The sequence below is a fragment of the Mus caroli genome, unplaced genomic scaffold (genome assembly GCF_978045245.1).
Source record: "Mus caroli unplaced genomic scaffold, Mus_caroli_1 scaffold_8, whole genome shotgun sequence".
NCBI lineage: Eukaryota > Metazoa > Chordata > Mammalia > Rodentia > Muridae > Mus > Mus caroli.
Genome location: NW_028227263.1, coordinates 58885273 through 58911393, shown reverse-complemented (window position 1 = coordinate 58911393; position 26121 = coordinate 58885273). Strand labels below are relative to the sequence as shown.

Here is a 26121-nt window from a genome sequence, read left to right as displayed (position 1 = left end):
CTTTATATACATTTCAAATTTCAAATGTTATCCCAAAAGTTCCCTATACCCTCCCCCTGCCCTGCTCCCCTACCGACTCATTCCTGCTTCTTGGCCCTGACATTCCCCTGTACTGGGGCATATAAAGTTTGCAGTACCAAGGGGCCTCTCTTCTCAGTGATGGCCAACTAGGCCATCTTCTGCTACATATGCAGCTAGAGACACGAGCTCAGGGGGTACTGGTTAGCTCATATTGTTGTTCCACATATAGGGTTGCAGACCCAGCTCCTTGGGTGCTTTCTCTAGCTTCTCCATTGGGGGCCCTGTGATCCATCTTATTCATGAATGTGAGCATCCACTTCTGTATTTGCCAGACACTGGCATAACCTTATACGTGACAGCTATACCAGGGTCCCTTCAGCAAAATCTTGCTTGCATATGCAATAGTGTCTGGGTTTGGTGGCTGATTATGGGATGGATCCACAGGTTGGGTAGTCTCTGGATGGTCCATCCTTTCATCTTAGCTCCAAACTTTGTAACTCCTTTCATAGGTATTTTGTTCCCTATTCTAAGGAGGAATGAAGTATCCACCCATTGGTCTTCCCTCTTTTTGATTTTCTTGTGTTTTGCAAATTGTATCTTGGGTGTTCTATGTTTCTGGGCTAATATGCACTTATCAGTGAGGTTTGCAGTGTTTTTATTTCAGGGAGTAGTTTGGATACTAGGAAGCTCTCTTTCACAGGTATGTCTGCTGTATATCTCATTTGCTTTTCTGTACTCCAGATGAACAACAGCAACAACAACAACAAATGAATATAAAACAGTCAAGATTAAGACACTGTTTCACCTGGTGACAAAACAAAGCACAAAAATTCACCAAACTTTTCAGTTCTTTATTTTTGTCTATAATATCAGTCACACTATTTCTTCATGATTATGGATCTTAGAAGTGTTCCAGACTAGTATGTACACCGTTCAAACTCATGCTTCTCATTTCATTTTCAGGTTATGAATATTCTGATCATATGGATGCATCTAACTCAACACTCCCTGGGGAACTTGTTATGTTTTAGAGAATATATCTAAATTGCTGCCTAATTCCTCAATGCACCACTGAACACAGGACATCATTTGACTGTACCTATTGGAAATCTGAGTTTCCTCCATCATGATGTCTTTATTAGCTTGAATTCCTTACCTAAAATGGTCCTTCTGTTGATCCTGTCAGTCCTACTTCTGAAAGAAGATGTACGAGGAAGTGCACAGTCCAGTGAGAGGAGGGTGGTGGCTCACATGCCAGGTGACATTATTATTGGAGCTCTCTTTTCGGTCCACCACCAACCAACTGTGGACAAAGTTCACGAGAGGAAGTGTGGGGCAGTCCGTGAGCAGTATGGCATTCAGAGAGTTGAAGCCATGCTGCATACCTTGGAAAGGATCAATTCAGATCCCACACTCTTGCCCAACATCACACTAGGCTGTGAGATAAGAGATTCCTGCTGGCATTCTGCTGTGGCCCTAGAGCAAAGCATCGAGTTTATAAGGGATTCCCTCATCTCTTCGGAAGAGGAAGAAGGCTTGGTACGCTGTGTAGATGGCTCTTCTTCCTTCCGCTCCAAGAAACCCATAGTGGGAGTCATTGGGCCTGGCTCGAGTTCTGTGGCCATTCAAGTTCAGAACTTGCTCCAGCTTTTCAACATACCTCAGATTGCTTACTCTGCAACTAGCATGGATTTGAGTGACAAGACTTTATTCAAATACTTCATGAGGGTTGTACCTTCAGATGCCCAGCAAGCCCGAGCCATGGTAGACATAGTGAAGAGATACAACTGGACTTATGTCTCAGCTGTGCACACAGAAGGTATGTGATTCCCTCTAAATACATTAAAGATGTCTTATGATACTTTCCAACTTCTCAGCTAAATATTAAGCTTTTGCATGGTTAAAATGTTCCTCACCATTTTAAGTGTTTTGATATACTTTATTTTCACCAGAATGATAAAAGCTAATTATATTTAAGCAAATATAACCATTTATGTGTCTATTAATTTGTTAAATAGCAAGATACATTTTTAATATGTATTGTGCAATTTCAAATTCTGCTGACAACAGCTTTTGATACTTATTTATTAGTATTTTTCAGGATTTTTGGCCCTTCAGTGAGCAGCTCATGTCATTAATATTCTATCATTGATCTTCTTTTGTTTTTGATAGTCAAAAGGAGGTAGACATAAATATACACAGAAAGGAATGTAGCTTAGTATGTTGTTATGGAGAATTATCAAACAATGTAGAGTTAAAATATTTGCTATATAGAATGCACAATCAAATCTGCAATAAGAAAAACAATTTAAATTTATGCTTATGTTGAATATATTTGGGACATAATTTTAATAAAATATATAACATTTTGAAATGTATTGCTTTGCTACACGAAAAGTATTATAATAAAGGGGAATATCTAAACCATAGTTTATAAAGTAACAATTATTTTTGTTACTAACAGTACCCTGAAATTCTCTCAAATATGTGACTTTTCAATCTTTTGGTTTGTCTGAGACTGTTGCGATACATTTGTATTGACCTATAGGAGTTGCATGATTTAAATATTCTGGTAACAGTTTTCCTAAGGAAACAAATTCCATATGTTAAGCACAATAGAATACTGAATAACTGAATAAGACAGAATATACTTCTTAAATCTTATGGAAACTTATGGAAAAGTCTTAGAAGAGAGAAGACTTAAATTTTTTTGATAACATATTAGTTGGGCACAATCTTCCATACAATAAAGATACGGTGATTAGCTATTAAGAAATTAGTGAACTGATTTGGAGGAGTTTCCTTCAAGTTGGGAGAGTTTATCCAATGAAGATGTGTCAGATTTCAGTAATCAAGTAACATGATAGCATGTGTTTCACTGTACAGCTCCTCATCATTATATAGAGAGCAGTACACATAAAAGCAGTAAACTAGTTTTCCAGACTAATTGATATCCCTCTATCATTGGAAGTTTTCATTTATAAATTGATAGTTTATTTGTAGATATGTTTATGTGTCTGAGAAGTAAAATGGTTGGACTGGAAAATCTTTGATTTTTATTTTTCCTTTTCTGGTAGAACATTTTGTTCTTTTCACTTTCAGAGTCTTGCCCATTGCAAATTGTTTCTAAGTAATAGTCCATCAAGTCAACCCTGCTTACCTTACATTTCCTTTTCTCTCCTACAATCCTGATATTTTTCATATAAAAAATTTCAGTTATATTTGATTCTCACAACAATCTAGTGACATTGTCTGTCTAGATATTTTATTCCTATTTTAAGAGGTAAAATGTTTAATTTTTTTGAATAATTAATTTATATATATATATATCTAATAGTAATTTTAGAGCCAGAACTATAACATGTAGCTACTAACTTAGAGTTTTATATACCATTATAATTTAAGAGGATCCAGTGCTCTAATGCTCTGGGGATACACTCATGTAACATGCATTTGTTAAAAGCAAATATTTTCAAGTCTTTTGGATAGTTCTATATATCAAAATCTTCTATGGATTTTTAGTCTGGCAAAGAGGATGAAGCATACACAAATGCACATGTAACCATAACTCAATGTGACAGAAAATTACAAATAATGTCTCTAAAGCACATTGATAGAGGATAACACTACCTTCTGTTCTGTGATGTGGGAAGCCTGGTGGAGAATTTGTTGTTCTAGTTTTAACAGAGAGAATACTGATGCTTGTTTAAAAACAAAATTCAAACTCAAGAATTGATGAGTTTCAGTTAAGAATATGATAAATTAGAAGGTAGGCTTTCACTTCAAGTTTCTGAAATGTAAAGTCTGCACACCATGAAGGAGAGGGCAATTCAATGTTATGCTCCTAGGACAACAAATTATTACCTTTGCGTTTTACAAACTTCAATTATTGTTTTCTCCTAAATGGCACCATAATACTAAATAAGTAATCTAATAAAATACATGATAATATATTCATAAAGGCATTGTTTTACACTTATTAAAATGAATGGCATGCTGTGTTGCTAATGACATAAATCATCTCTAAACTCATTTTAAGTGAAAAACAAGGTGCAGTTCTTCATATTTGGAATTCTATGTGAACCACTTGCTTATATTTTCATAGAAGTACTAACCATAAAGAGCAAAAATTTTAAAATTCTTTTTCTTAGAAGAAATCTACGTCAATAAGGGGCTATGATAGGATGAAAAATATACTTTTTATGAATAAATTTTGTATATAGTCATTTAATGTTCTATAATATCTAAATAGCCTATTGTGACATATTATTGAGAATAAAGCATTTTCTTTGATTTTTCAGTTTCTATTGATAAAATATAGTATAATACAAACACGACTTGTGGGCTGTAGGTTTGAATATTTATATGTTAAAAAATTAGATTTTATAATGTGCATGTTTTTCTGATGATTTCAGAATGAACTTTGATTACAAACAAGATTCTGAGTAGTGACTATATTTGTCATGATTCCTTGTAATTTTCTCATGTAGTAGTGGAGTAGTATGGTTGTTCACAAAGAAAAATGGTATCTAATCTGAAAATATTCTTGAGACAAATAAGATACAGTAATATGGGATTGTGTGGAAAGTCCCAGTGTGATGTCTGTAGTTATTTTACATGGCTCCACAGAAAACTTCTGTGAGATTTCACATAAAATGAAAATGTCAGTTCCTGCTCTATTCTACCTATCTGCTGACATGTATACCCATCTATCCACATGTCATCTATCTACCTATAACCATCTGTGTATGCATCTCTATTTCCATCTCTCAGTAGTTTGGGATAATTCCCTCTAGTTCCAGATCGATCACTCTCCAGACCCCTGCATTTATTCTAGTAATCTTATAACTCTCCCCTTTGCTTAGTTTACTATACTCTTTTTTAGAAAATATAGAATATTCAAAATGCTTTTATGGATCTATCAATTATAAAAAGATAAACTCCAATTTTCTAAAGCACCTTGTCTTCAAATATCAAGTTACTTTCCACTTAAAAATGATTGTTCTGTATCACGGAATTCTTTGGTAACGATCACAAAATGTTCTCTCTAGAAAATGTTATCCATGATTTCATAAGAAGTACAGAAGACCATGGATTCAGATTAATATTAAGTGATTGTACTTGCATTTCCTGTGATTTATACTGCCTATAAAACAAAGGAATTAATATTTCCAGTGATTTACAATATTTAAGAAACTAGGCAATGGGATTTATAATACAGACCAAGTGAACAAAGGACAAAGAGAGTATTCTTGAAAGGCAAGACAAACTAGTCCTTCAGAGCTAGAGAAGAAAAGAAGATGCTGTGAGTCAGGAGAGAAATGTCCCTCTTCTTAAATGTGTCAGTCCAATCAGTTCCCATTCTGCTCTGAGAGACTTTGAAAAGTCTTTTGCTTCGATACTTTTGTAAACTTAGGCAGGCACATATGTGCATATGACACTGAATGGATGGTGCTTGCTCTTTTCAGACTGTGACAGATTGATTTCATTGGTAGACCCAATTAAAGACTGACCTTAAATTTGTATGAAGTAATTAATTTATTTACTTTATGTCTTGATTACAGCCTCCCCTCTCTATTTTCCTCCCAGTTCTTCTATTTTACCTCTCCTTCCACTGTCCCATCTTCCTTTTCTCTTAAGAGAAGGGGAAGTTTCCCATAGGTAGGTGCCTTTATATACCAAGTTGCAGTAGTACTAGGTGCAACTTGCCTGACTGATGGTAGATTAGGCCGTCTAATTAGAGGAAAGGAATCCAAAGGCATGCAGCAGAGTTGTGTGTGTGTTTGTATGTGTGCTGCAATTAGGTTCCTAACCATGAATGCTCTCTGTTCAATGGTTCAGTCTCTGTGAGCCCCTATGGGCCTAGCTTAGTTTATTCTGTAGGTTTTCTTGTGATGTCCTTGACCCCCCTGGCTCCTTCAATTCTTCCTCCCCCTTATCCATAAGATTCCTGAAACTCTGCCTAATGTTTGTCTCTGGGTCTTTGCATCTGCTTCCATCAGCTGCTGGGTGAAGACTAACATGACAGTTATGCTAGACTTCTGTCTGCAAATAAAGCAGAGTATCATTAATAGTGTCAGGACTGTGTAGAGGTACTTTTATTCACCAAATGTAATTGTCATCTTGGAGGATTACTGCTAAATAAGCTTATCCTTTCTAGTTCTTTCTGAACTCTGGCTTTCTAAACTGTTCACACTCAAACACCTCTCCAAGCTGACTGATTCAATCTGGTTTCTCTCAGCTTCTCACTGAGTTACCCTGGTAGGTCTCAAATTAACTCTGGCAATTCTTTCGGATTGCCTGACTCCTTCGTATTCTCTGGCTTCAACTGCCTTTGCTGACCTGCATGGGACTCACTAATGAACTCAACGCACTGCACTGCACTCATTGCCTTGACTCCCAACAGATACAACTCCCAACTCACTAACAAATAGTCTGAACTCAACTAACTGAACAGAACTGACTCTCCATGAACTGATCTTAAATAGCCTTTCTCCTGAGAACTGAGTGTATACTATCTCTGACTCATTCTGTCAAATCTTTTTCTGATTAGAGACTTTGTCTGATTATAGGTGTGTACTAAATGATTCTAGCCAGATGGATTCAAAGTGTGTAATAAGGGCAGGTCTGCATTTCAGCTGAATAAAAAAGATCTAGAAAGTCTTTAGATGTGATCAGAGCAGCTTTGTTCCTGGATTAAAATTCTGCTACCAAAGTGGGATCTTTTCTCATTTTACAGGTTTCAAGTTTTGCAAGTCATTGTGTGGCTATTCCTTCAATTTCTGCTCCAATATTATCTCTGCACATATTGTAGATAGGGCAAATTGTGTGTCAAAGGTTTTATGGGTGAGTTGGTGTCCTCATCCATCCAGTGGAAGTTTTGCCTGGTTACAGGAGGCAGTCACTTCAGGTTCCATATCCCCTATTACTAACAGCCTTATCTAGGGTCACTCCCATAGATTCCTGGGAGTTTCCATTGTCCTAAGTTTCTAGCTTGTCCCAGAGATCCTTCATCTCCCATTCCAATTCTCTTCCCAGTTCTCCTTTCATTCTTCCCAGACTATAACCCTTCTATTCTCACCAAAGCCCCTCCAGCCCAACCTTGATTGCTCCCTCCCTCCACCCATGATGTATGCTTTATTTCTCTTTCTCAGAGAGGTTCAAGCATCCTCCCCCAGGCCCTCCTTGTTACATAGCATCTTTGAGTCCGGAGATGTTAGTGTAGTTATCTATACTGTATGATTAATATTCACTTGTGAGTCCATACTATGTCATTCAGGGTCTGGGTTATCTCCCTCAGGATGATCTTTTCATGGTGTGATTTTTCACTGTGAAAATGCACCACATTATCGTTATCCTTTTATTGACAGAAATCTAGGCTGTTTTCAGTTTCCTGGCTATTAGGAATAAAGCTGCTGTGAACATAGTTGAGCAAGTGTCCTAGGGGATATAGTAGGACATCTTTTGGGTTATATAACTAGTAATGGTTTAGCTGGTTCTTGAGGTAGAATTTTTCCCAGTTTTCTGAGACACCACCAAATTGATTTCCAATGTGTTTGTACAAGCTTGCACTCCCACTGGCAATGAAGGAGTGTTCCTCTTGTTCCATATCCTTGCCAGCATGTGCTCTCACTTGAGTTTTTGATCTTAGTCATTCTGACAGGTATAAGATGGAATCTTAGTCATTTTGATTTACATTTCCCTGACTAAAGACAATGAACACTTCTTTAACTTTTTCATAGCTATTAGAGATTGCCCTAGAGGAATGAATTGGGTGTTTGGTTAGTTGATGTCTCCTTTCTTGAGTTCTTTATATGTTTTAGATGTCAGCTCTCTCTTAGATGTAGGGTTGGTAATGATCTTGTTCCATTTTGTCGGCTGCAACTTTGTCCTATTGAGAGTGCCATTTGCTTTATAAATGATTTTTAGTTTCATGAGATTCCATTTACTTAGAAATTTTCTTCTCTGCCATTGTGTTCAAGACCATTCCACAGTTTTTCTTCTTTCAGATTTAGTTTATCTGGTTTTATGTTGAGGCCTTTGATCCACTTGGACTTAAGTTTTGTGCAGGGTGATAGGTATGACTGTATTTACATTTTTCTACACAGAGATATCAACTTAGACCAGCACTGTTTGTTGAAGATGCTTTCTTTTTTCCACTATAATTTTGGCTTCTGTATAAAAAACAAATATCAAGTGTCCATATTTTGTGGTTTTACTTCTTGGTCTTCAGTTTGATTGCATCGATTAAGCTGTTTGTTTTTATGCCAATGCCAATCATCTCATGCAGCCTTTATTACTATTGCTCTGTAATACAGATTGAAATCAGGAATGGTGATACGTGAAGGTCTTTTATTATACAGGATTGTTTTAGCTATTGGTTTTTCTTAAGAAGTTGGGTATTTTATTTTTCAAAGTCTATAAAGAATTGCATTGGAATTTTGATGGGGAATGTGTTGAATCTGTAAATTGCTCTTGCTATCTGTTGGAATCTGTAGACTGCCTTTTTAGTATGTTAATGCTACCAATCCATGAGCGTGGGAGATCCTTCCATTTTCTTCAACTTCTTTCTTCAAAGTCTTAGAGGTCTTTCATTTGCTTAGTTAGAGTTACACCAAGGTATTTTATATTATTTGTAGCTACTGTGAAGGGCATTTTGAATATAAGACTATGGAGTTTTTTAGTTTTTGTATCCAGCCACTTTTCCCTGAATTATTTTCCTTCAATCTGTAAGTAGATTGAGCCATCTACTTGGTATGCACTCATAACATACTGGCATGTGGAGTTTTGCTTTTTTAATAAAAAACAAGGTGGCAAAGTATCTCCCTTGATTAATTGTGAAATACTGTTTATGCTTCACTCTTTCATTGTTTTAGTTTTCACTGTTTCTTATTCCTGTTTAATGATATGAAGATGATAATTTGTTCTAAACAATGTCAGCAATGCTCTGGGGGAAAATGTATCAATAGGTTTTCCTGGTAGAACAGAATCACTAGAACATCGTTAAGTTAGCTTAGACACTGCAGTGCAGCACCTGGACTTGTGATACAGCTTCCTGATAATTATGTAAACAAACAACAATAATAGAGATTTGGTTTAAAGATTTTCACTGTGCAATTCATAGTATGTTTAGTTAAACATTTAAAAAACTTTAAGCAACAAGTTAATTGTGTATGTTAATTTGAATTCAATGTGATATTAATATATCCAAGCAGTGGATGCTGAAAAACCCTAACCAATCCTTTTATTCTATCTCTGTACCCTAGTTACAACATGTAGCCATTACTGTTTATTTTTAGGTCAATTATTTATTACTTACATACATGCATGGGAGGGAAAGAATGGTATTTGTCTTTACTTGTCAGGCTTATTTTACTTGACATACTGAGCTTTAGATTCATTCTTTATTCTTTTTTTTTTAAACGTGTGATGAGTGTTTATCCTTTATGACTTGAGAATGTTCCATATTTCTTACCCATCAGTACAAAGCACCAGCCTCAGCTAGGTCGGGGTTCCTTAGAGAAGGGGTGGTTGAGAGCTATGAAACAAATGACTAAGTTAAATTGTGGTTCCAAACTTTCTGCCTATGATTTGCTAGAGATGTCTCCCTAAACAGCTCTTTGTAGTGCTTTTGGCTCTGTGGTCTGCTTGAAACAGCTATTCAGATTGTTCTCTGTGTGTTTAGAGACAGCCTTTTTTTGGCTATATGAAAAAAAAATCTCTGGTTGAGACAGCTAGCTTTGAGACAGCTCTCTCTGGTTGAGACAGCTCCCTTTGCTAGTAAAAAAAATCTAAAAGCTCTCCGGATAGCTCATGTGTTTTTGGACCAAAGTCAGAAAAGCTGCAATAAAAAAATTCTTAGATCTTCTGACCAAGTCAGAAATTTTTTTAGAGAAATTCTAAAAGTAATTCTTGGGTTTTTCGATCAAAATCAGAAAGCCAGAAAATATTCTAAAGAAAGCTGTTTGCTCTTCATGCAGCCTTCTCTGGATAGTTGCTAGATTGCATACACTAGCAAGATTTTACTGAAGGGACCCTGATATAGCTGTCTCTTATGAGACTATGCCAGGGCCTAGCAAACACAGAAGTGGATCCTCACAGTCAGCTATTGGATGAATCACAGGGCCCTCAATGGAGGAGCTGGAGAAGGTACCCAAGGAGCTAGGGGGATCTGCAACCTTATAGGTGGAACAACAATATGAACTAACCAGTACCCCGGAGCTCTTGACTCTAGCTGCATATGTATCAAAAGATGGCCTAGTCAGCCATCACTGGAAAGAGAGGCCCATTGGACTTGCAAACTTTATATGCCCCAGTACAGGGGAATGCCAGGGCCAAAAAGTGGGAGTGGGTGAGTAGGGGAATGGGAGGGAGGGTGTGGGGAACTTTTGGGATAGCATTGGAAAAGTAAATGAGGAAAATACCTAATTAAAAAAAAAGAATACCATGAATATTAAGTAAAAAAAAAAAAAGAAAATATTCTAAATGAGTTGTGTTAGCTCTCTAAGTAATTCTTTGAATTTCTGACTAAGGTCAGAAGTCCTGTTAGAAAAAATTCTAAAAGAGCTATGAAAAATTCTAAAAGATCTGGGTTCACTCTTCATGAAATTTCTGACCAAAATCAGAAATCATGTTAGAAAACATCTTGAAAAACTGTTCAATTTCCAGAGATCTCCAGATAGCTCAGCTTTCACTAGAAAAAAAATTCTAAAGGAAGAAGTGTTATAGCTGGATTGTCTCATGCAGACTAAAAGCCCAGTTTAGTACTTAGATGTCAATTCAGTTATTTATTCCATGTTCCCCTCTTGACCATCTCAGGAATCAGCATTCCATGACCTTAGCCCTTCTACTCTTATGATAAGATAGCAAGCACAGGCATAGAGAATATCTGGGTGGAATCCCATTCCAATCACACATCAACCTAAATTCGATCTGTCCCAGGCTGACTGGAACTAAGGAATCTGCCTGCCTTTGTATCTGCTTCTCTTTATCTTACTTACAGGATTGCTCATAGTGCAGCTGCCTCTCTTCTTTTAGATCTTATACAATCATATTGCATCCTTATATTTTGCATAGTTGAGAAACTATATATTTTTTCATGTTTTCAGTGTTCTTTTCCACAGGCTCAAGGGCTGTCCTGAAGAGCACAGTGTTTTACCATTTGGTGAGATATAGACGTGCCCAAGACTCCTCAAATCACACTGAACCATTTCTATTTTATCATCTAGGGGTTGACATGTGTTAAAAGTTCTGACAAACTTTAAGAGGATGGTAATAATGATTCAGAATTGCAAACTACTGTGAGTTTAATAGGCCATTAGAATGGAAAAAGTGTTAGTTGAATGTTTATTTTATAATTTTCATTAGGCAGTAGCTGATGGTGGAATTATTATTGTTTATCTGTGGTTCAACATAGAATTCATTTCTAACTGTTGCATGGGTAATGTCTTCTCTGTTTTTGGGTATTTCAGACTATTTAACTATTGGTTTGGATTTTGCCTTACTCATAAAGAATTTGTGCCAGAAATGAGATCCCAGCAATTTCCTAGGCATCACTAACCTTTATCATCACCGAAGATTCAAGAATGCCATCCCCAACTTCTCTAGGCCCACATGACTAAGTTCAGAAAGGATGCAACTGCACTGTTCTATCAACACTCACAAATAATTCCTCTAATTCTGTGAGAATGTGCACACTGCTACAGTACTAATCATTCACATACTTCCTATATCTGAGGATCACCTGCCTGTTTGTTGGGTAATTAGCATGAACAGAATTAATGTTTGAGAAATGAAAGCAAGCGTTTCTTCAGCCAAATATTATTTCTTACCTCATAAGAGCAGTGTTATTTAGAATTTGAATATTCTGAAATTTCAGTGTTTCTTTTACTAGAGGCATATAAATGTCAGATCTGTGAAGAGTCACAATTAGTTTACCAAATTCTAGGTTATTAATATTTTACCATTAGTTACAGAGGTTACTTTTGAGTAAGGAATCTGAAGACTAGGCAGGCATGGTATAAAGTGTGATATTGCAGTTTAGCACTAGAAGTATACAAAACAGAATACAAAATACAGCTCCTCAAAAACAAAAACAAAAACAGCAACAACAACAACAAAACACTGTGTCATATAGGTAAAGAAAGAACCTAAGAAAAACAAAGATTGAGATTCACAAAAGTACAGGGATTAGTTTCTGTATCTTCATAGCTCCTACACTTCTGTCTCTCTTTTCTCCTCTTTTACCCCCCTCCTCCTTATTCTCTTCAAATTACTCCTTCTCCTCTTCTTCCCCCTCTCACCTCTTCTATTTTCCTCCTCCCACCTTTTCTTCTTCCCTACTTTTCCTGTTCATTCCTTTTCTCATTCCTTTCCTCACCTATTCTATTTTTTTTTCCAAATATTTTTGGTAATATTAATTGGTGTCTTTTAAAATATTTTTATTACGTATTTTCCTCAATTACTTTTCCAATGCTATCCCAAAAGTCCCCGATACCCTCCCCCCCACTCCCCTACCCACCCAATAGGTAGATAAATTAATTTTTCATGGACTTTAAATTACAGAACCTCTTGGATATTTGCTAATTTGTAACTGAATGGTTTCTTAACGGGATCTAGCTGTAAGTATGAAAAACAAATGAAAAATATGGATCCTTACAAATTAGATTCCAGGAATAGATCTGTCACTATTGTAACCCACATAACCACAATGACAGTGATCTCCTCCCACTCTATCCCATTTTCCCCTCCCATTTCCTGTCTCACCCAGATCCCTCCCTCCATTCTGTGAATGAATGAAGTCTCTTTCCCTGGGACCTCCTTATTACTTGGATTCTTTGGGTCTGTGTATTGTGGTGTGGTAATTCTGTATTTTATCATTAATATCCACTTGTACGTGAGCACATACCATGTATAACCTTTTGGTCCTCACTCAGGCTGGTCCTCAACTTACATCCATTTGCCTGCAAAATTCAAGATGTCCTTGTTTTAAATAGCTAAGTACTATTCCATTGTGTAAATGAACCACATTTTCTGTATCTATTCTTTTGTTGAGGGACATCAGGGTTTTTTCCAGTTTCTGGCTATTATGAATAAGACTTCTATGAACATAGTTGAGCACATGTTAGCATAACTGTCCTCTGAGAGAATACTCCTAGCAATCCAGGGGAAACAGATGCAAAAGCCCACAGCCAAACATTTGACAGAGCTTAGGGAGTCTTGTGGAAGTGTTGGAGGAAGGATTGAGGGACTGGAAGAAGATGACATCAGAGGGGAGACTCCTTATTCTCAGAGGAGAAGAGGAAGGGGGAGTTGGGGGGAAAATATCTCTGAGGAGGATTGGGAGGAATGGCTGGGCTGATGTTGGGATTTAAAGTGAATAAATAAATAAACTAATGAAAGAAAAAAGAAATTCCCACCATAGCTACAGTGAAAAGTAGATAGATTGTATGTATATGTATATTCCTTTCTCAGTGGCTTCAAGAAATACCAATTATATATTTCTAAATTTCTTTAAAGAAATCTCTCTTCTGACTGCTTTTGGGACCTTTTTCCCTCCTATTGGGTTACCTCATCAATTCTTTTTTCCAATTTGATATGCCATGTTTGGATTATGTCCCAGGGAGACCTTCCCTTTTCTCAAGAGAAAAGGGGTGGAGTATATCTGGGTTGGGGGGGATTGAAGAGAAGAGATTGGGAGGAGAAGAGGAAGTGGAATCAGCAGTAAGAATGTAATATATGAGAGAAGAAAAAATAAAAAAATTCTTTAATCCTAATTTGCTCTATATTCTTCTTAAGTGTTGTATTTACAATATTTAGTGGTTTGGGGTTAGAAATGGAACCTTTGTGGTCAGAATGAGGCTACAGAATATCTTTTAAGAAAAATGTCCTTTAGCATGTTCGCATTAAAACATTTTATTCTTTAGAGAAACTGCAAAGAGATGAAATTAACATTAATCCAACTCAATGCTGTAAAACTTTAAAAATAATCTACAAATTGAGTTGTTAATTAATATATTTTTACTGAATTTATTTGAGAAGGGAAAAAGACTTATCAAGGAATCACAAAAATAAGTAATCTGGATTTATTATTTCTAATCAAGCCTAATTAGTTTTCAGTTATCAAATTATATCAACCCATTCCTTCCTATCAGTATCCCTCTCTCAAAATTTTGCTCAGAAGAAATAGAACTCATCTGAAATGACCTGTTTTTATTAAATTTTGTGCTTCAATTTTAAAGTTTATTTTAAGTATATAGCAACACTTAAGCAAGAAATACTAATCATATGGGTTTATACTTTTATAAGTTGAAGATAATACTTATTATTATACCCAACAAATGCAAATCAAGGGAGCATTTGGGAATGTGATATACTTCTCACTGACTAAATCTTTGAAGTCATTAAAATAATTGAAAAATGATAGCAATATCTTGGTTGATTTATAATAAATATTTACAAAAATGAATTATTTTAATGAAATGCAACTTTGCTTTGTTGGTTTCTAGTATATTAAAGGAAACCAAAGTAAAGGAAAGCTCAGCACTCTTGAGAATCATGGGACACTGATTAATCTATTAATTAATCTACAAACATAGTATATCATGTACTTACTACCTTTTATAGACAATGACATAATGAGAGAAGGAAGACTTCGCAAGAGCTTGTCTTTCTCAGAGATTTGTCATGCTGTGGTTTCACATTAATGTCAAATATATTTAGCTAAAATAATAGGGCTATATGGAAGAGGAAACTCTCAAAGAGATGCTTATTTTTCATGGATGAGTAATTAAAATAAGAGAATAACTTTATTACATATACTGTGAGCAATTATGGACAGCTTAAATGTATGTTTAGATATAAATATCACACACACACACTCACACACACACACATGACAAAAGTCTCCACATGGCCATTTTCATCAAATAATATAATAAAATAGGTGACCCCCAAAAGTGGAATGTTACCTACTGAGGGTAAGCAATATAGGAATATTAGTTACATTTCTAACTGCTATGACAAAATATTAGACAAAAGCAATTTAAGAAAGAAGGGTTTATGTGACCTGAACGTTGAGGGGATATATTTATTATGACTGAGAAGGCATGGTTCAGGAGCAGCATGTGGTGGAAGCAAAAATTGGTGATGTTAGCATTCAGGAAGCAAAGAGCAAATAGATAATTGGACAGGGCTATAAACCTTAAAGGCAATGAAAGCTTATTGAAATGAAAACTGTGTAAGTTTCTCTAGAAACTTATAATTTCTAAATTTCAGAAGCCACTTTCTCTAGAAAGACTCTACTTCCTAAATGTTGCACAATCTTCCCCAACTGTGTAAACATCTAGAAAACAAGATTTCAGCATGAGTCTAGGAAGGAAATTGCACACCTGACTTATATGAAGAGATGGATATTTTTGTTTAAAATTTAAAATTTCTGTCCCAGTTTTTAAAATTCGATGTACTTGTGAACTTTCTAGGGGGTCATATATTTTATCATATGTGTATTATGATATTGATAAAGGTTTGTACATGTCTTAATCATTTTAAAAATGATATATATTAATGTATTCCATGGTCTAGAATCAAGATGACAGATATTACTGAATTTAAGATACAGCATCTATGTTAGATGTCCTAATAATGACATTTTATAAAATAATGAGATTTTAGTCACACTTTTCAACAAATTTTTGGTCAATTTTAACCAATAAAAATAAGGTTTATAAGCACAAACAGTTAAAGCAACTGGATGGTTACCCAAATTGAAAAAAAAATTAAATTATCTATGTGCTTCTAGGGAAATTGTAAGTTTCTAGGGAAAGTTACGTAGATCTCATCTTTTTCAATAACAAGGTATCTTTCCTGGCACTAATTTAACTATATTCTTACTCAAGTTATTCACTAAGTTTTGGTGTCTGCCTCTTCTTCATTACTGAGCTTCTCAACCCCCTCTCTTCTTTCTCCCAGTTAAGCTTTCTTCTTGTAGAAACATCATTTGAATAATCAGGAAATGTGAGTGAAGATTGCACAGAGTTTGTTTTACATATGTTGAAGGTACTGTCCTTGAAAGAATGTGCATCAATTTTTCATGTTAGAGAACAGCATATGGGTCTGTTTGGAGGAGAATTTTTATTTGTACCTTCATCTTGACACATGTCTCCTTCAAGCTTGTCTCATGACTTCACTTTTACCTTCACACTATCAGTTGATGGAAAATTAATGTGCACAGAATATTTAAAATTGTTGAAGAGAGTATAATACACACACATATACATATATATACTTATATATATACATATATATAATGAATAAACACACAGTATTAATCTTATATTTCCTCTGGCAACCATATTTCATTCCTCACTTTTGTGTGTCCCTTGTGAATATCTTCCATTGCAAGAGGACAGTAAGCTGAACCTGTACATTGTGTATGAATATTGTATTCTGATGGTCAAATGAACAATTAGTAAATGTATTTTGTAAGCCTAAAGTTGTCTGATAGATTACTTAATTAAATAATAAATGAATACTCATTATTATTCTATGAAATAAAATATTGCAAAATAGCGAGCACATTCCTGTAAAAATTAGGTACAAATCCAAACTCCATAATGATGTCTCTGCAACTGTTAAAACAGCAAAGCTTGGATTGACAGATTTAGTCAGGGGAAAAAGATAAATTATTTTTCATATTACATTTACACTATATAAATAACTGTCAAACATTGATAGTATTAAATCTCAAAGTATTTTCCCATGGTGGTAATAAATCTTGTTATATTGACAAATATTAACTACCACATTTTGATTGTTATTGTTTTTAAAAATGACAAGAGTGCTTACTCTATTCCAGACATTGCAGCCTTTTTATCTAGTTCTTACAATTATAACAAGTTAAATAAAATACTATTTACCATTTAACAGATGGTAAGTGGGTAGGCACACAAAGAAATAGCAAAAGAACATATTTGTCAAAATGTTCCCTGGAGATGTCAACCACATGTTTTAGCTTTTTTCTTCCTTTGCTTGAGAGGATGCTTCCCCAGCATGGACGTGTGCTGACATTTTGAGATTGCCACAAAGTTCTCTAGTGGTATGCGAAGACAAAACCAACAGGATAAGCTGTTCAAGAAAAAAAAAATCATCTGGGTATTTTGAAGGCTATTCTGCAGACACAAATATAGAACAATTTAGAAGGATTTAGAAGGAATAAAATCTAATAATTTTACTATACAAGAACTATATCACAGTCAGCTGAAGATCCATTAGAGGTGCCTATTCATAACCACATTAGTTCTATCATGTTAAGAAGGATGAATTTTTGTTGTTATATTTTTTAGTAAACATAACATTTTCTATGACTTTACTGGTGTGTGGTAGATTTTGAATAAGACAATTCTTTTTCTTCAAGAAAGAAGAGAGCAAAGTAAAATGAAATGAGAATCATAAACTGCAAATATGATTTGGAGTGAAACAAAATTGCTAAGTAATATAACACACATGGGACCTGGGTGATGGGACAAACAATGACTATATGACTATTGCCACGTGTCATAATCTGAATGAGGTGTCCAGGATCTACATGATAGAAAAATATATTTAGCAGCAACCCGGCTTCTCACCTTTATCGGTGTGCCATAATATGTATGGGTGCACATTCTCAGAACAAATGCAAATATCCACACATGTACATATGCATACACACTAAATATAAGTGAACATAGGGTAGTCTAAAATATACAAAACATATTTTACTCTTATTTGGCAGGAAACTTTTAGAGTCAGCAAGTAAGTACTAAATAACTGATGTAGAATTTTCTTAGCCAAAGGCCAGTAAGGAAATAGAAACCCAGAAAATGATTGTCATGAATTAAGATCAGTATATACCATGTCATATCTTCTCCACAATGTCATTATAGATACATTGGAAACAGGCAACTGCACACCATTTGGATGTGGGAAGAACAAAGCAACGTACATAAAGAAAGCAAAAATATTCAATGTACTAAATATTAATTTTTAACATCTTACTTATTGTGTATATTAATTTTGTTTATTTTTATGTCCTTTCGTGATCATGTGTCTGGGTGCAAGCTATGTGAGTGAGTTCTCATGTATGTGAGTGCTCTTGCGTATAAGTGCATGATTTTTGATGTCATAGGTCATTTGGTCATTGTCATCCATATGCATGCCTCCTCAGAAGCCATCAACCTGAAATTTTGAAGTCTCTCACTGAGACCTGGGACTCATCTATTCTTCAGTGAAATACACAAATTTCCTGTTCCCTTCCCCATAATACTATAATTACAAATGTATGTAAAGTCTTCTTTTTCCTCTTGGTGTGCTGACCTCAAGCCCAAAAAGCACTTAATTATCCAAAATATCTATACAACACAAAATGAAAGAGTTTGAATTTGTTTGCTTGCTTTGTTAGTGTGTGTGCATGTGCACATGTATGTGTGTGTGTGTATGTGTGTGTGTGTGCAGGCGCGCACGCCTAGCGATGTATGTATGGAAGTCAGATGACTACTTAACAGAGTCAGTTTCCACCTCTCCCTTTTTTTAGGAGTTCAAGAATGTAACTCAAGGTTTTGCCCTTACATAGCAAGAACCTTTATATAACACTTAAAAATATTTGACAGACAATTAATGTGTTTGCCTGAAATACATACATTTCAACAGATATTAAGAATAGATATTAAGAACAAAGACATTAAGAACAAAGCTCTAGCTATTACAAAAGCTCTGTTTCACTCTGGATATTGTGAATAAATACAACAAACATACAAACCGGTCACGAATTTCACTTGGATTTTTAATCACTTCAAATGATCTTCAAAATTGATTTAGAAATTAATCCAAAATGTGTTTTAATAATAATTTCATCAAAGTAATATACAGCTTTCCTTCTGTCATTATCTTATTGGCCATTTGTCTTTTGCTAAAGTGTGTTATTTTCAGTCAGTCTCAGATTTATCACCTTGCAGTTTCATTATGTGTTTGATACTACAACACATTTTGCTCATGAAAGTATAAAGACATGACAATTACATTCTGGAATCATGATCATTAAAAATAAATAAATATAAGGTGTTCAGTGAAGGCTATAATTCATGAGATGGGGAGGCAGGCTTCTCAATGAAAATGGTTTTATTTCCTTGCTATCTTTCATAGACTTTGCTCTATTTGAGATTATCTGGAGGTCAAGCAAATGATAATTGAATTAAATGTGCATTAAATTGAAATTAATTATGGTTATCTATTCTAAGTGCACATAAATAATTTTTTGAATCTATAGAATCCTTATTTTGCCAGTATAAACCAGAGAAAGTAATTTTAGACTGTGGCCTATCCTATTCCTTACTCTGTGTTTATGACTTCTTACTTGGTATGAAATTGGGAAATTCTGAATGCTTTTTCATTAACTGATTAATCTGAAAAACAATAAAATTCCTGGCCTTAATTGTTTCATCCTCTGGTTAGATCTGTAACATAGTTACTATTGCATCAAGTGGCTATGTGATCAGCAGTTGTGGCATGAAATAAGGAAGGGTTTCTAGACATGAGTAATGACCAAGCCCTGAGAATTAATGTGAAGGCAGGGTATAAGGTGTAGAAGGGGCATGGCCTGCCACCTGAACAGCAGAAACACAGACTTCCCCCTTTCCCCTTTGCATCATTTGCTCATGTCTTACTACAAGACCTCCACCCTGCCACATGGAGACTCTTGTTGTTGTTCAACAAGGCATACCAACAATGTGAAAAACTCAAGTCAAAAAATTAAATTTCTGGAGGAACTTCTTTTTTTAATTTTTATTAGATATTTTCTTCATTTACATTTCAAATGCTATCCTGAAAGTCCCCTATACCCTCCCCCCGCCCTGCTCCCCAACCCACCCACTCCTGCTTCCTGGCCCTGGCATTCCCCTATAATGGGGCATATGATCTTCACAAGTCCAAGGGCCTCTAACCACCCATTGTATTTCCTTTTTCCTTGTTTCATTCAACCATCATGGAAAGGATGATTAGTCTCCATAACCCTCTTTCTTGCTTCTGTCAGGGTCCCACCATGTAAGATATATTACTCCCACTGAATGACTCATAGGGCTTTACATTTTCATAGCTGGGATCTCATTCTATTTTCATATTGACTTTCAGTACATGTTGTCCATTTATAAGAAGTAAGAAAATAGTAATTTTTTAAGTTCACAGAGTGGTAGGGATATTTTTTTTTTTAATTTTGGGTGTTATCTAATTTCAAAATCTTTCCAAAGTACACTGTCATCTGCAAAGTCTCAAAAAGCACAAGCTATGGCAGATAAACTGCCTGAAGGTGAACTTGACCCTCAGATTCCATTCTGGGAGGGAACTAATGTCATGGTTCATATGTGATATTCTGTCTTCCTCTAGAACCTTTCAAATTTGATTTACTTAACAAAATCCACTCTTCATTATTTTTTAAGGTATAGTTTTTTAATTCATCCAATGTACTATCTATTTCAGTTGAGTTTTAAAAGAAATTACAATATAGAGCATACATCCTTTCACATTCAAATGATCCTCTTTTACACATAAATACCTTCATAGTCCAGCAGTCTTCTATTTTTTATATAAAAAATGGTTTTTACTCATTTAGAAAAGATTGTTTTATTATTCTTACTTCAAATGGGGCTTTTCTTTTTTAATATGTGAAAAATGCAGACAGGACTGTACTTACTCTTATTAGGAGATTTTCTCTCTATCCTTACATTTTCTTTTCATATCCCTTGTATAAAATATACTGTATCATCAACAACTGAGTATTATGTAGATTCATGGGTAAAAGAAGTATTAATTGAAAAAGTAAGGGAACACAAGATGAATCCAACCCTATTTGACTGGAGTGACAACTTGAAGTTGTATGGATTTGTTTTTTTCACAAAGGACTTTATTTATGTAGTATCTAGAAAATCACGAAATCTCAATTTTGCCAAATATAAATGAAGAGAATAGCTGTAATACAATGTTACAAGGAACAGGGACAGAACTCTGCATTCTGCTCCTTGCCCAGTCCCTATTGACACAACATGAACTAGAAGCAGATAAAAATATTGGAGTTCAACTGGAGGCTGCCTGCCTGCCTCGTAACTCCCTCTTTTCCAGGATTCAACCTGGTACACTGACTCCACCAGGTCACCAGAGAGTGAATGTCTTACTCAGCATTCCTATATTCCTATATTCTATTCTGTTATTCCTATATTCTATTACAAGTTGGAGTCATAAGTAGGTGAAGTTTCAAAAAAGCATAAGAACTAATTGTTATCATGCCTACCTTCTACTGTCACCTCTCAATTTAAAATGTTCTAATAGTTGGTCATATTTATTGATGCTAATCTTACTCATTTATGACATCATTGCAATTACTGCTCATCTTTCTTCATTGCACTAAAAAGAAGAATATCCCAATTACCAATGCTATAAGAGTCATTAGCCCAAATAAACACTTATGAACTAAGGTGTTTTGGTCACTAAAACTCATGATTGGCTTTTGTTGAGGTAATCATGACTTAAAAATATCTAAAGTCTTGGTGTCAGCGTTTGGAAGCTGATTATGGGATGGATCCCCGGATATGGCAGTCTCTAGATGGTCCTTCCTTTCGTCTCAGCCCCAAGCTTTGTTTCTGTAACTCCTTCCATGGGTGTTTTGTTCCCAATTCTAAGAAGGGGCAAAGTGTCCACACTTTGGTCTTCATTCTTCTTCAGTTTCATGTGTTTAGCAAATTGTATCTTATATCTTGGGTACTCTAAGTTTCTGGGCTAATATCCACTTATCAGTGAGTACATATTGTGTGAGTTCTTTTGTGATTGGGTTACCTCACTTAAGATGATGGCCTCCAGTTCCATCCATTTGCCTAGGAATTTTATAAATTCATTCTTTTTAATAGCCGAGTAGTACTCCATTGTGTAAATGTACCACATTTTCTGTATCCATTCCTCTGTTGAGGGGCATGTGGGTTCTTTCCAGGCTGCTATGAACATAGTGGAGCATGTGTCCTTCTTACCGGTTGGAACATCTTCTGGATATATACCCAGGAGAGGTATTGAGGGATCCTCCGGTAGTACTATGCCCAATTTTCTGAGGAACCGCCAGACTGAATTCCAGAGTGGTTGTATAAGCTTGCAATCCCACCAGCAATGGAGGAGTGTTCCTCTTTCTCCACATCCTCCCCAGCATCTGCTGTCACCTGAATTTTTTAATTTAGGCATTCTGACTGGTGTGAGGTGTAATCTCAGGTTTGTTTTGATTTGCATTTCTCTGATAATTAAGGATGTTGAACAATTTTTCAGGTGCTTCTCATCCATTCGGTATTCTTCGGGTGAGAATTCTTTGTTTAGCTCTGAGCCCCATTTCCTAATGGGGTTATTTGATTTTCTGGAGTTCACCTTCTTGAGTTCTTTATATATATTGGATATTAGTCCCCTATCTGATGTAGGATAGGTAAAGATCCTTTCTCAACCTGTTGGTGGCCTTTTTTGTCTTATTGATGATGTATTTTGCCTTGCAGAAGCTTTGCAATTTTATGAGGTCCCATTTGTCGATTCTCGATCTTACAGCACAAGCCATTGCTGTTCTATTCAGGAATTTTCCCCCTGTACCCATATCTTCGAGGCTTTTCCCTACTTTCTTTTCTATAAGTTTCAGTGTCTCTGGTTTTATGTGGAGTTCCTTAATCCACTTAAACGCTGACACCATTGCATACTGTGATGGTTTGTAAGACACATACACTAGCAAGACTTTGCTGAAAGGACCCAGTTATAGCTGTCTCTTGTGAGACTATGCCAGGGCCTAGCAAACACAGAAGTGGATGCTCACAGTCAGCTATTGGATGGATTACAGGGCCCCCAATGGAGGAGTTAGAGAAAGTAACCAAGGAGCTAAAGGGATCTGCAACCCTATAGGTGAAACAACAATATAAACTAACCAGAACCCCCTGGAGCTCGTGTCTCTAGCTGCACATATAACAGAAGATGGCCTAGTCGGCCATCATTGGAAAGAGAGGCCCATTGGACTTGCAAACTTTATATGCCTCAGTACAGGGAAAGGACAGGGCCAAGAAGTGGGAGTGGGAGGGTGGGGGAGCGTGTGGGGGACTTTTGGGATAGCATTGGAAATATAAATGAAATAAACACCTAATAAAAAATCTAAAGTCTTTTAAAACTATGTTACTATTAACTACAGTTTCCTGCATTTTATGTTTATATATTTAATTACTTAAATCCTAAGTTCAGATTTTTTTTTTTTTTTTTTTTTTTTTGGTTTTTGAGACAGGGTTTCTCTGTCACTCTATAGACCAAACTGGCCTCAATCTCAGAATTCAACCTGCCTCTAGAATTTTTTTTAATTTAAACAATATTTATTGGATATTTTCTTCATTTACAATTCAAATGCTATCCTGAAAGTCCCAGTTACCTCCCCCCACCCTGCTCCCCAACCCACCCACTCCAGCTTCCTGGCCCTGGAATTCCCCTGTACTGGGGCATCACAATTGTATCTGTATTGCATCTTTATATGCTAATCAGCCCCTCTCATAGTATCATTCCAGGTCAGGTATTTAACATCTGACACATTTTTTTTCCTTTCCCCATTATCTCTTACTGTTCTCCACAGCAGTATACATAGTATGTCTGTGTTCATCTAAGCTACTGAGCTCAAAACTCTGTTTCAGCCACAAGGGAATAAACAGCCACACATTAGCACTCTTACAGAGTTCAAAGCTCTAGCTAGAATTTTTACACACAGTAGACTATTTTCAGAGCAGAAAAAAAACTGTTTTGCCCACATGTCATTACTCCATGAACATTTACACAACAGTAGGTGCACCAGTACAAAGCCCATGTAACTCAAAGGATATTTTCTAGATGTTTATTTCCATTAATGAGTTTTCTGTTTTACCTACCAATACATTCTAGATTTCTAGCTCAAAGAGTCATCAGGAAAAGGAAAGTTGATATCCTTGCTGGAAAATTTGCCTATTAGTTGCATAGAACTCAATTGATCACCCTCCACCTGATACATTCATCTCTAGATAATCCAGCTCTAGCAATTTACTGAGTCTTCTATAATGCAAAGCTGGGCCAAGGTGCAAAGTACAACTTACAATTCTAGTGTTAGAGACTAACATTATTAGTGCAAGGCTTACTATATAAATTTGAAGTTACTGACCAAGCAGTTAGAACTGTTCTTTCCAACTATATAAATATAAATAATAAAAATATTTCATTAAAACATTGCACAAAATATTTTCTCAATATATTGAATATTGGGATTGAACTAAAATATTTGTTGTTATGATCTTGAGATATCCCTGCTAAAAGGTATATGAACAAATATCATTGACCATATTTTGTATTTAATTAGGCTCAATAAAAATAAAGTTTTATTGTCCAGAATTATTAATTTTAAGCAAGCAAATGCTGAAATTATCTGCTTTTCTAATTAATGTATTGGCATAATTATTCATAATACAAGATCCTCATCTAAGACTCTATGGTCAATGACACACCAGCTGTAGTGACATAATTTAGGTGCAGTGGAGAACCCATTTCTCAGAACATCCTCTGTCTCTGGCATGGAAGGAGAAGATGACAGAGCTTTTTTTTTTTTTTTTTGAGTAATTTATCAATAAGTGTCTTTAGGGAAAAGAAAACACAATGTGTTTATTGAATAAATGTTTTTAATTAAAACTTACTAAGTGTTTAATAAGTAAATTCAATGTGTTTAATAAGTAAATTTAAAAGTGCTATATTAGCCCATCTTAGGTAACATAGCATCAAGAAATTAATGCTGCATTATGGCTGAAGAAAGCAAGACCCTGCTACATTTGAAATACAAATTACTGTTTCACTTGAAGGCCAGGGAGATTCTGACAAGCCTAATGAACCTTTACCCCAATTTTTAAAAATGATATATTGCTTGACCATTAGAAGAACTAGTATAAGAGTATTCACTGGGAGTAAGAAAACTGAATAACAAATAAAACCATACTCTATAAAATGGAAGGCAAAGAAAGATAGATATTGTGTTGCTATTCTCTTATTTTATTATACACATAGATCCTAACTGTAGATTATCACAATAATTATATAACTACAAATAGTTAAGTATGGAGAAAATGAAATATAATGAAATATCAGGATCTGAGTCTATAGTTGGCCTGATCAGGGCATACTGATTAATTTAATCCATGAAAATATTAAGATACATAAAGGAGAATCATGAATGAATATATCCTTGGTATTAGACACATTTTTAAATTTAAAATATTTTGAATGTCTATTTTAAACCAGACACAATATAATCCACAATATATGTCCACAGTATAATCTGCCAAGGAAAACTATTACATCATGTCTTTAAGAAAAGTAATCTCTTTGGTAGCCTTCTTCATAGCACCACCTCTAGCCATTATTTTCAAACACTGAAAGCTATAAAAAATAATCTGTCTCATAACTTTGTTTTATTTTAGAGAGAATACTTTTTATTATCTCAAACAATCATGTGCCTCTCTTTGTTCCTTCTGCTTTCTTCCCCACATCTTCTATGGTGGAGATTATAAAATATAGTCATAAATATATGTTAATATAATTCTCTTTCCAGTCTCTGTGACAGAATACTCTGAAAAAAGCTAATTATTAGGAAATAACTGATTTTAGATTGGGGATTTTATGGCTGTAGAAGCTTAATGGAGCTGTTCACTTTGCATTAGTAATCAGAAACAGAGAAGAAATGATCCACCCATGCTAGTACCCAGGTTGCTTTGTTCTTTTCATTTAGTCCAATGAATTCTAGTCCATGAAATGATGTTACATATATGCAAAGTGGGTCTTCCCACATCAATTATCTCAATTAGAAAATTCCTCATATGCGTGTTCACTGACCAACCAAGTCCCCTCCCAGATGATTTTATGTTGGGGCAAGTGGATAATCAAAACTAACCAGTCTTCTATTCTAAGTGGGATAATTCAGTTTTAATTAAAAATGCATTTGAATGGGTAAGTCTTTTAAACTCAAGCAGCATTATAAGAAGGCATTTACCTCCATCACAGGTAAGGAAACCA

General features: G+C 35.3%; 1 protein-coding gene across 7 annotated transcripts in view; it reads left to right on the top strand.

The window, feature by feature from the left end:
- Positions 1 to 26121, top strand: part of Grm5 (glutamate metabotropic receptor 5) — a 506948-nt gene that overhangs the window by 17301 nt on the left and 463526 nt on the right. For all 7 annotated transcript variants that reach the window (XM_029479683.2, XM_021167179.3, XM_021167178.3 and 4 more), the window contains one exon: positions 985 to 1840. In XM_029479683.2, coding sequence (XP_029335543.1) covers positions 1183 to 1840 — 658 coding nt within the window. In that variant the 5' untranslated portion in view covers positions 985 to 1182. The remainder of the gene's footprint in view (positions 1 to 984; positions 1841 to 26121) is intronic.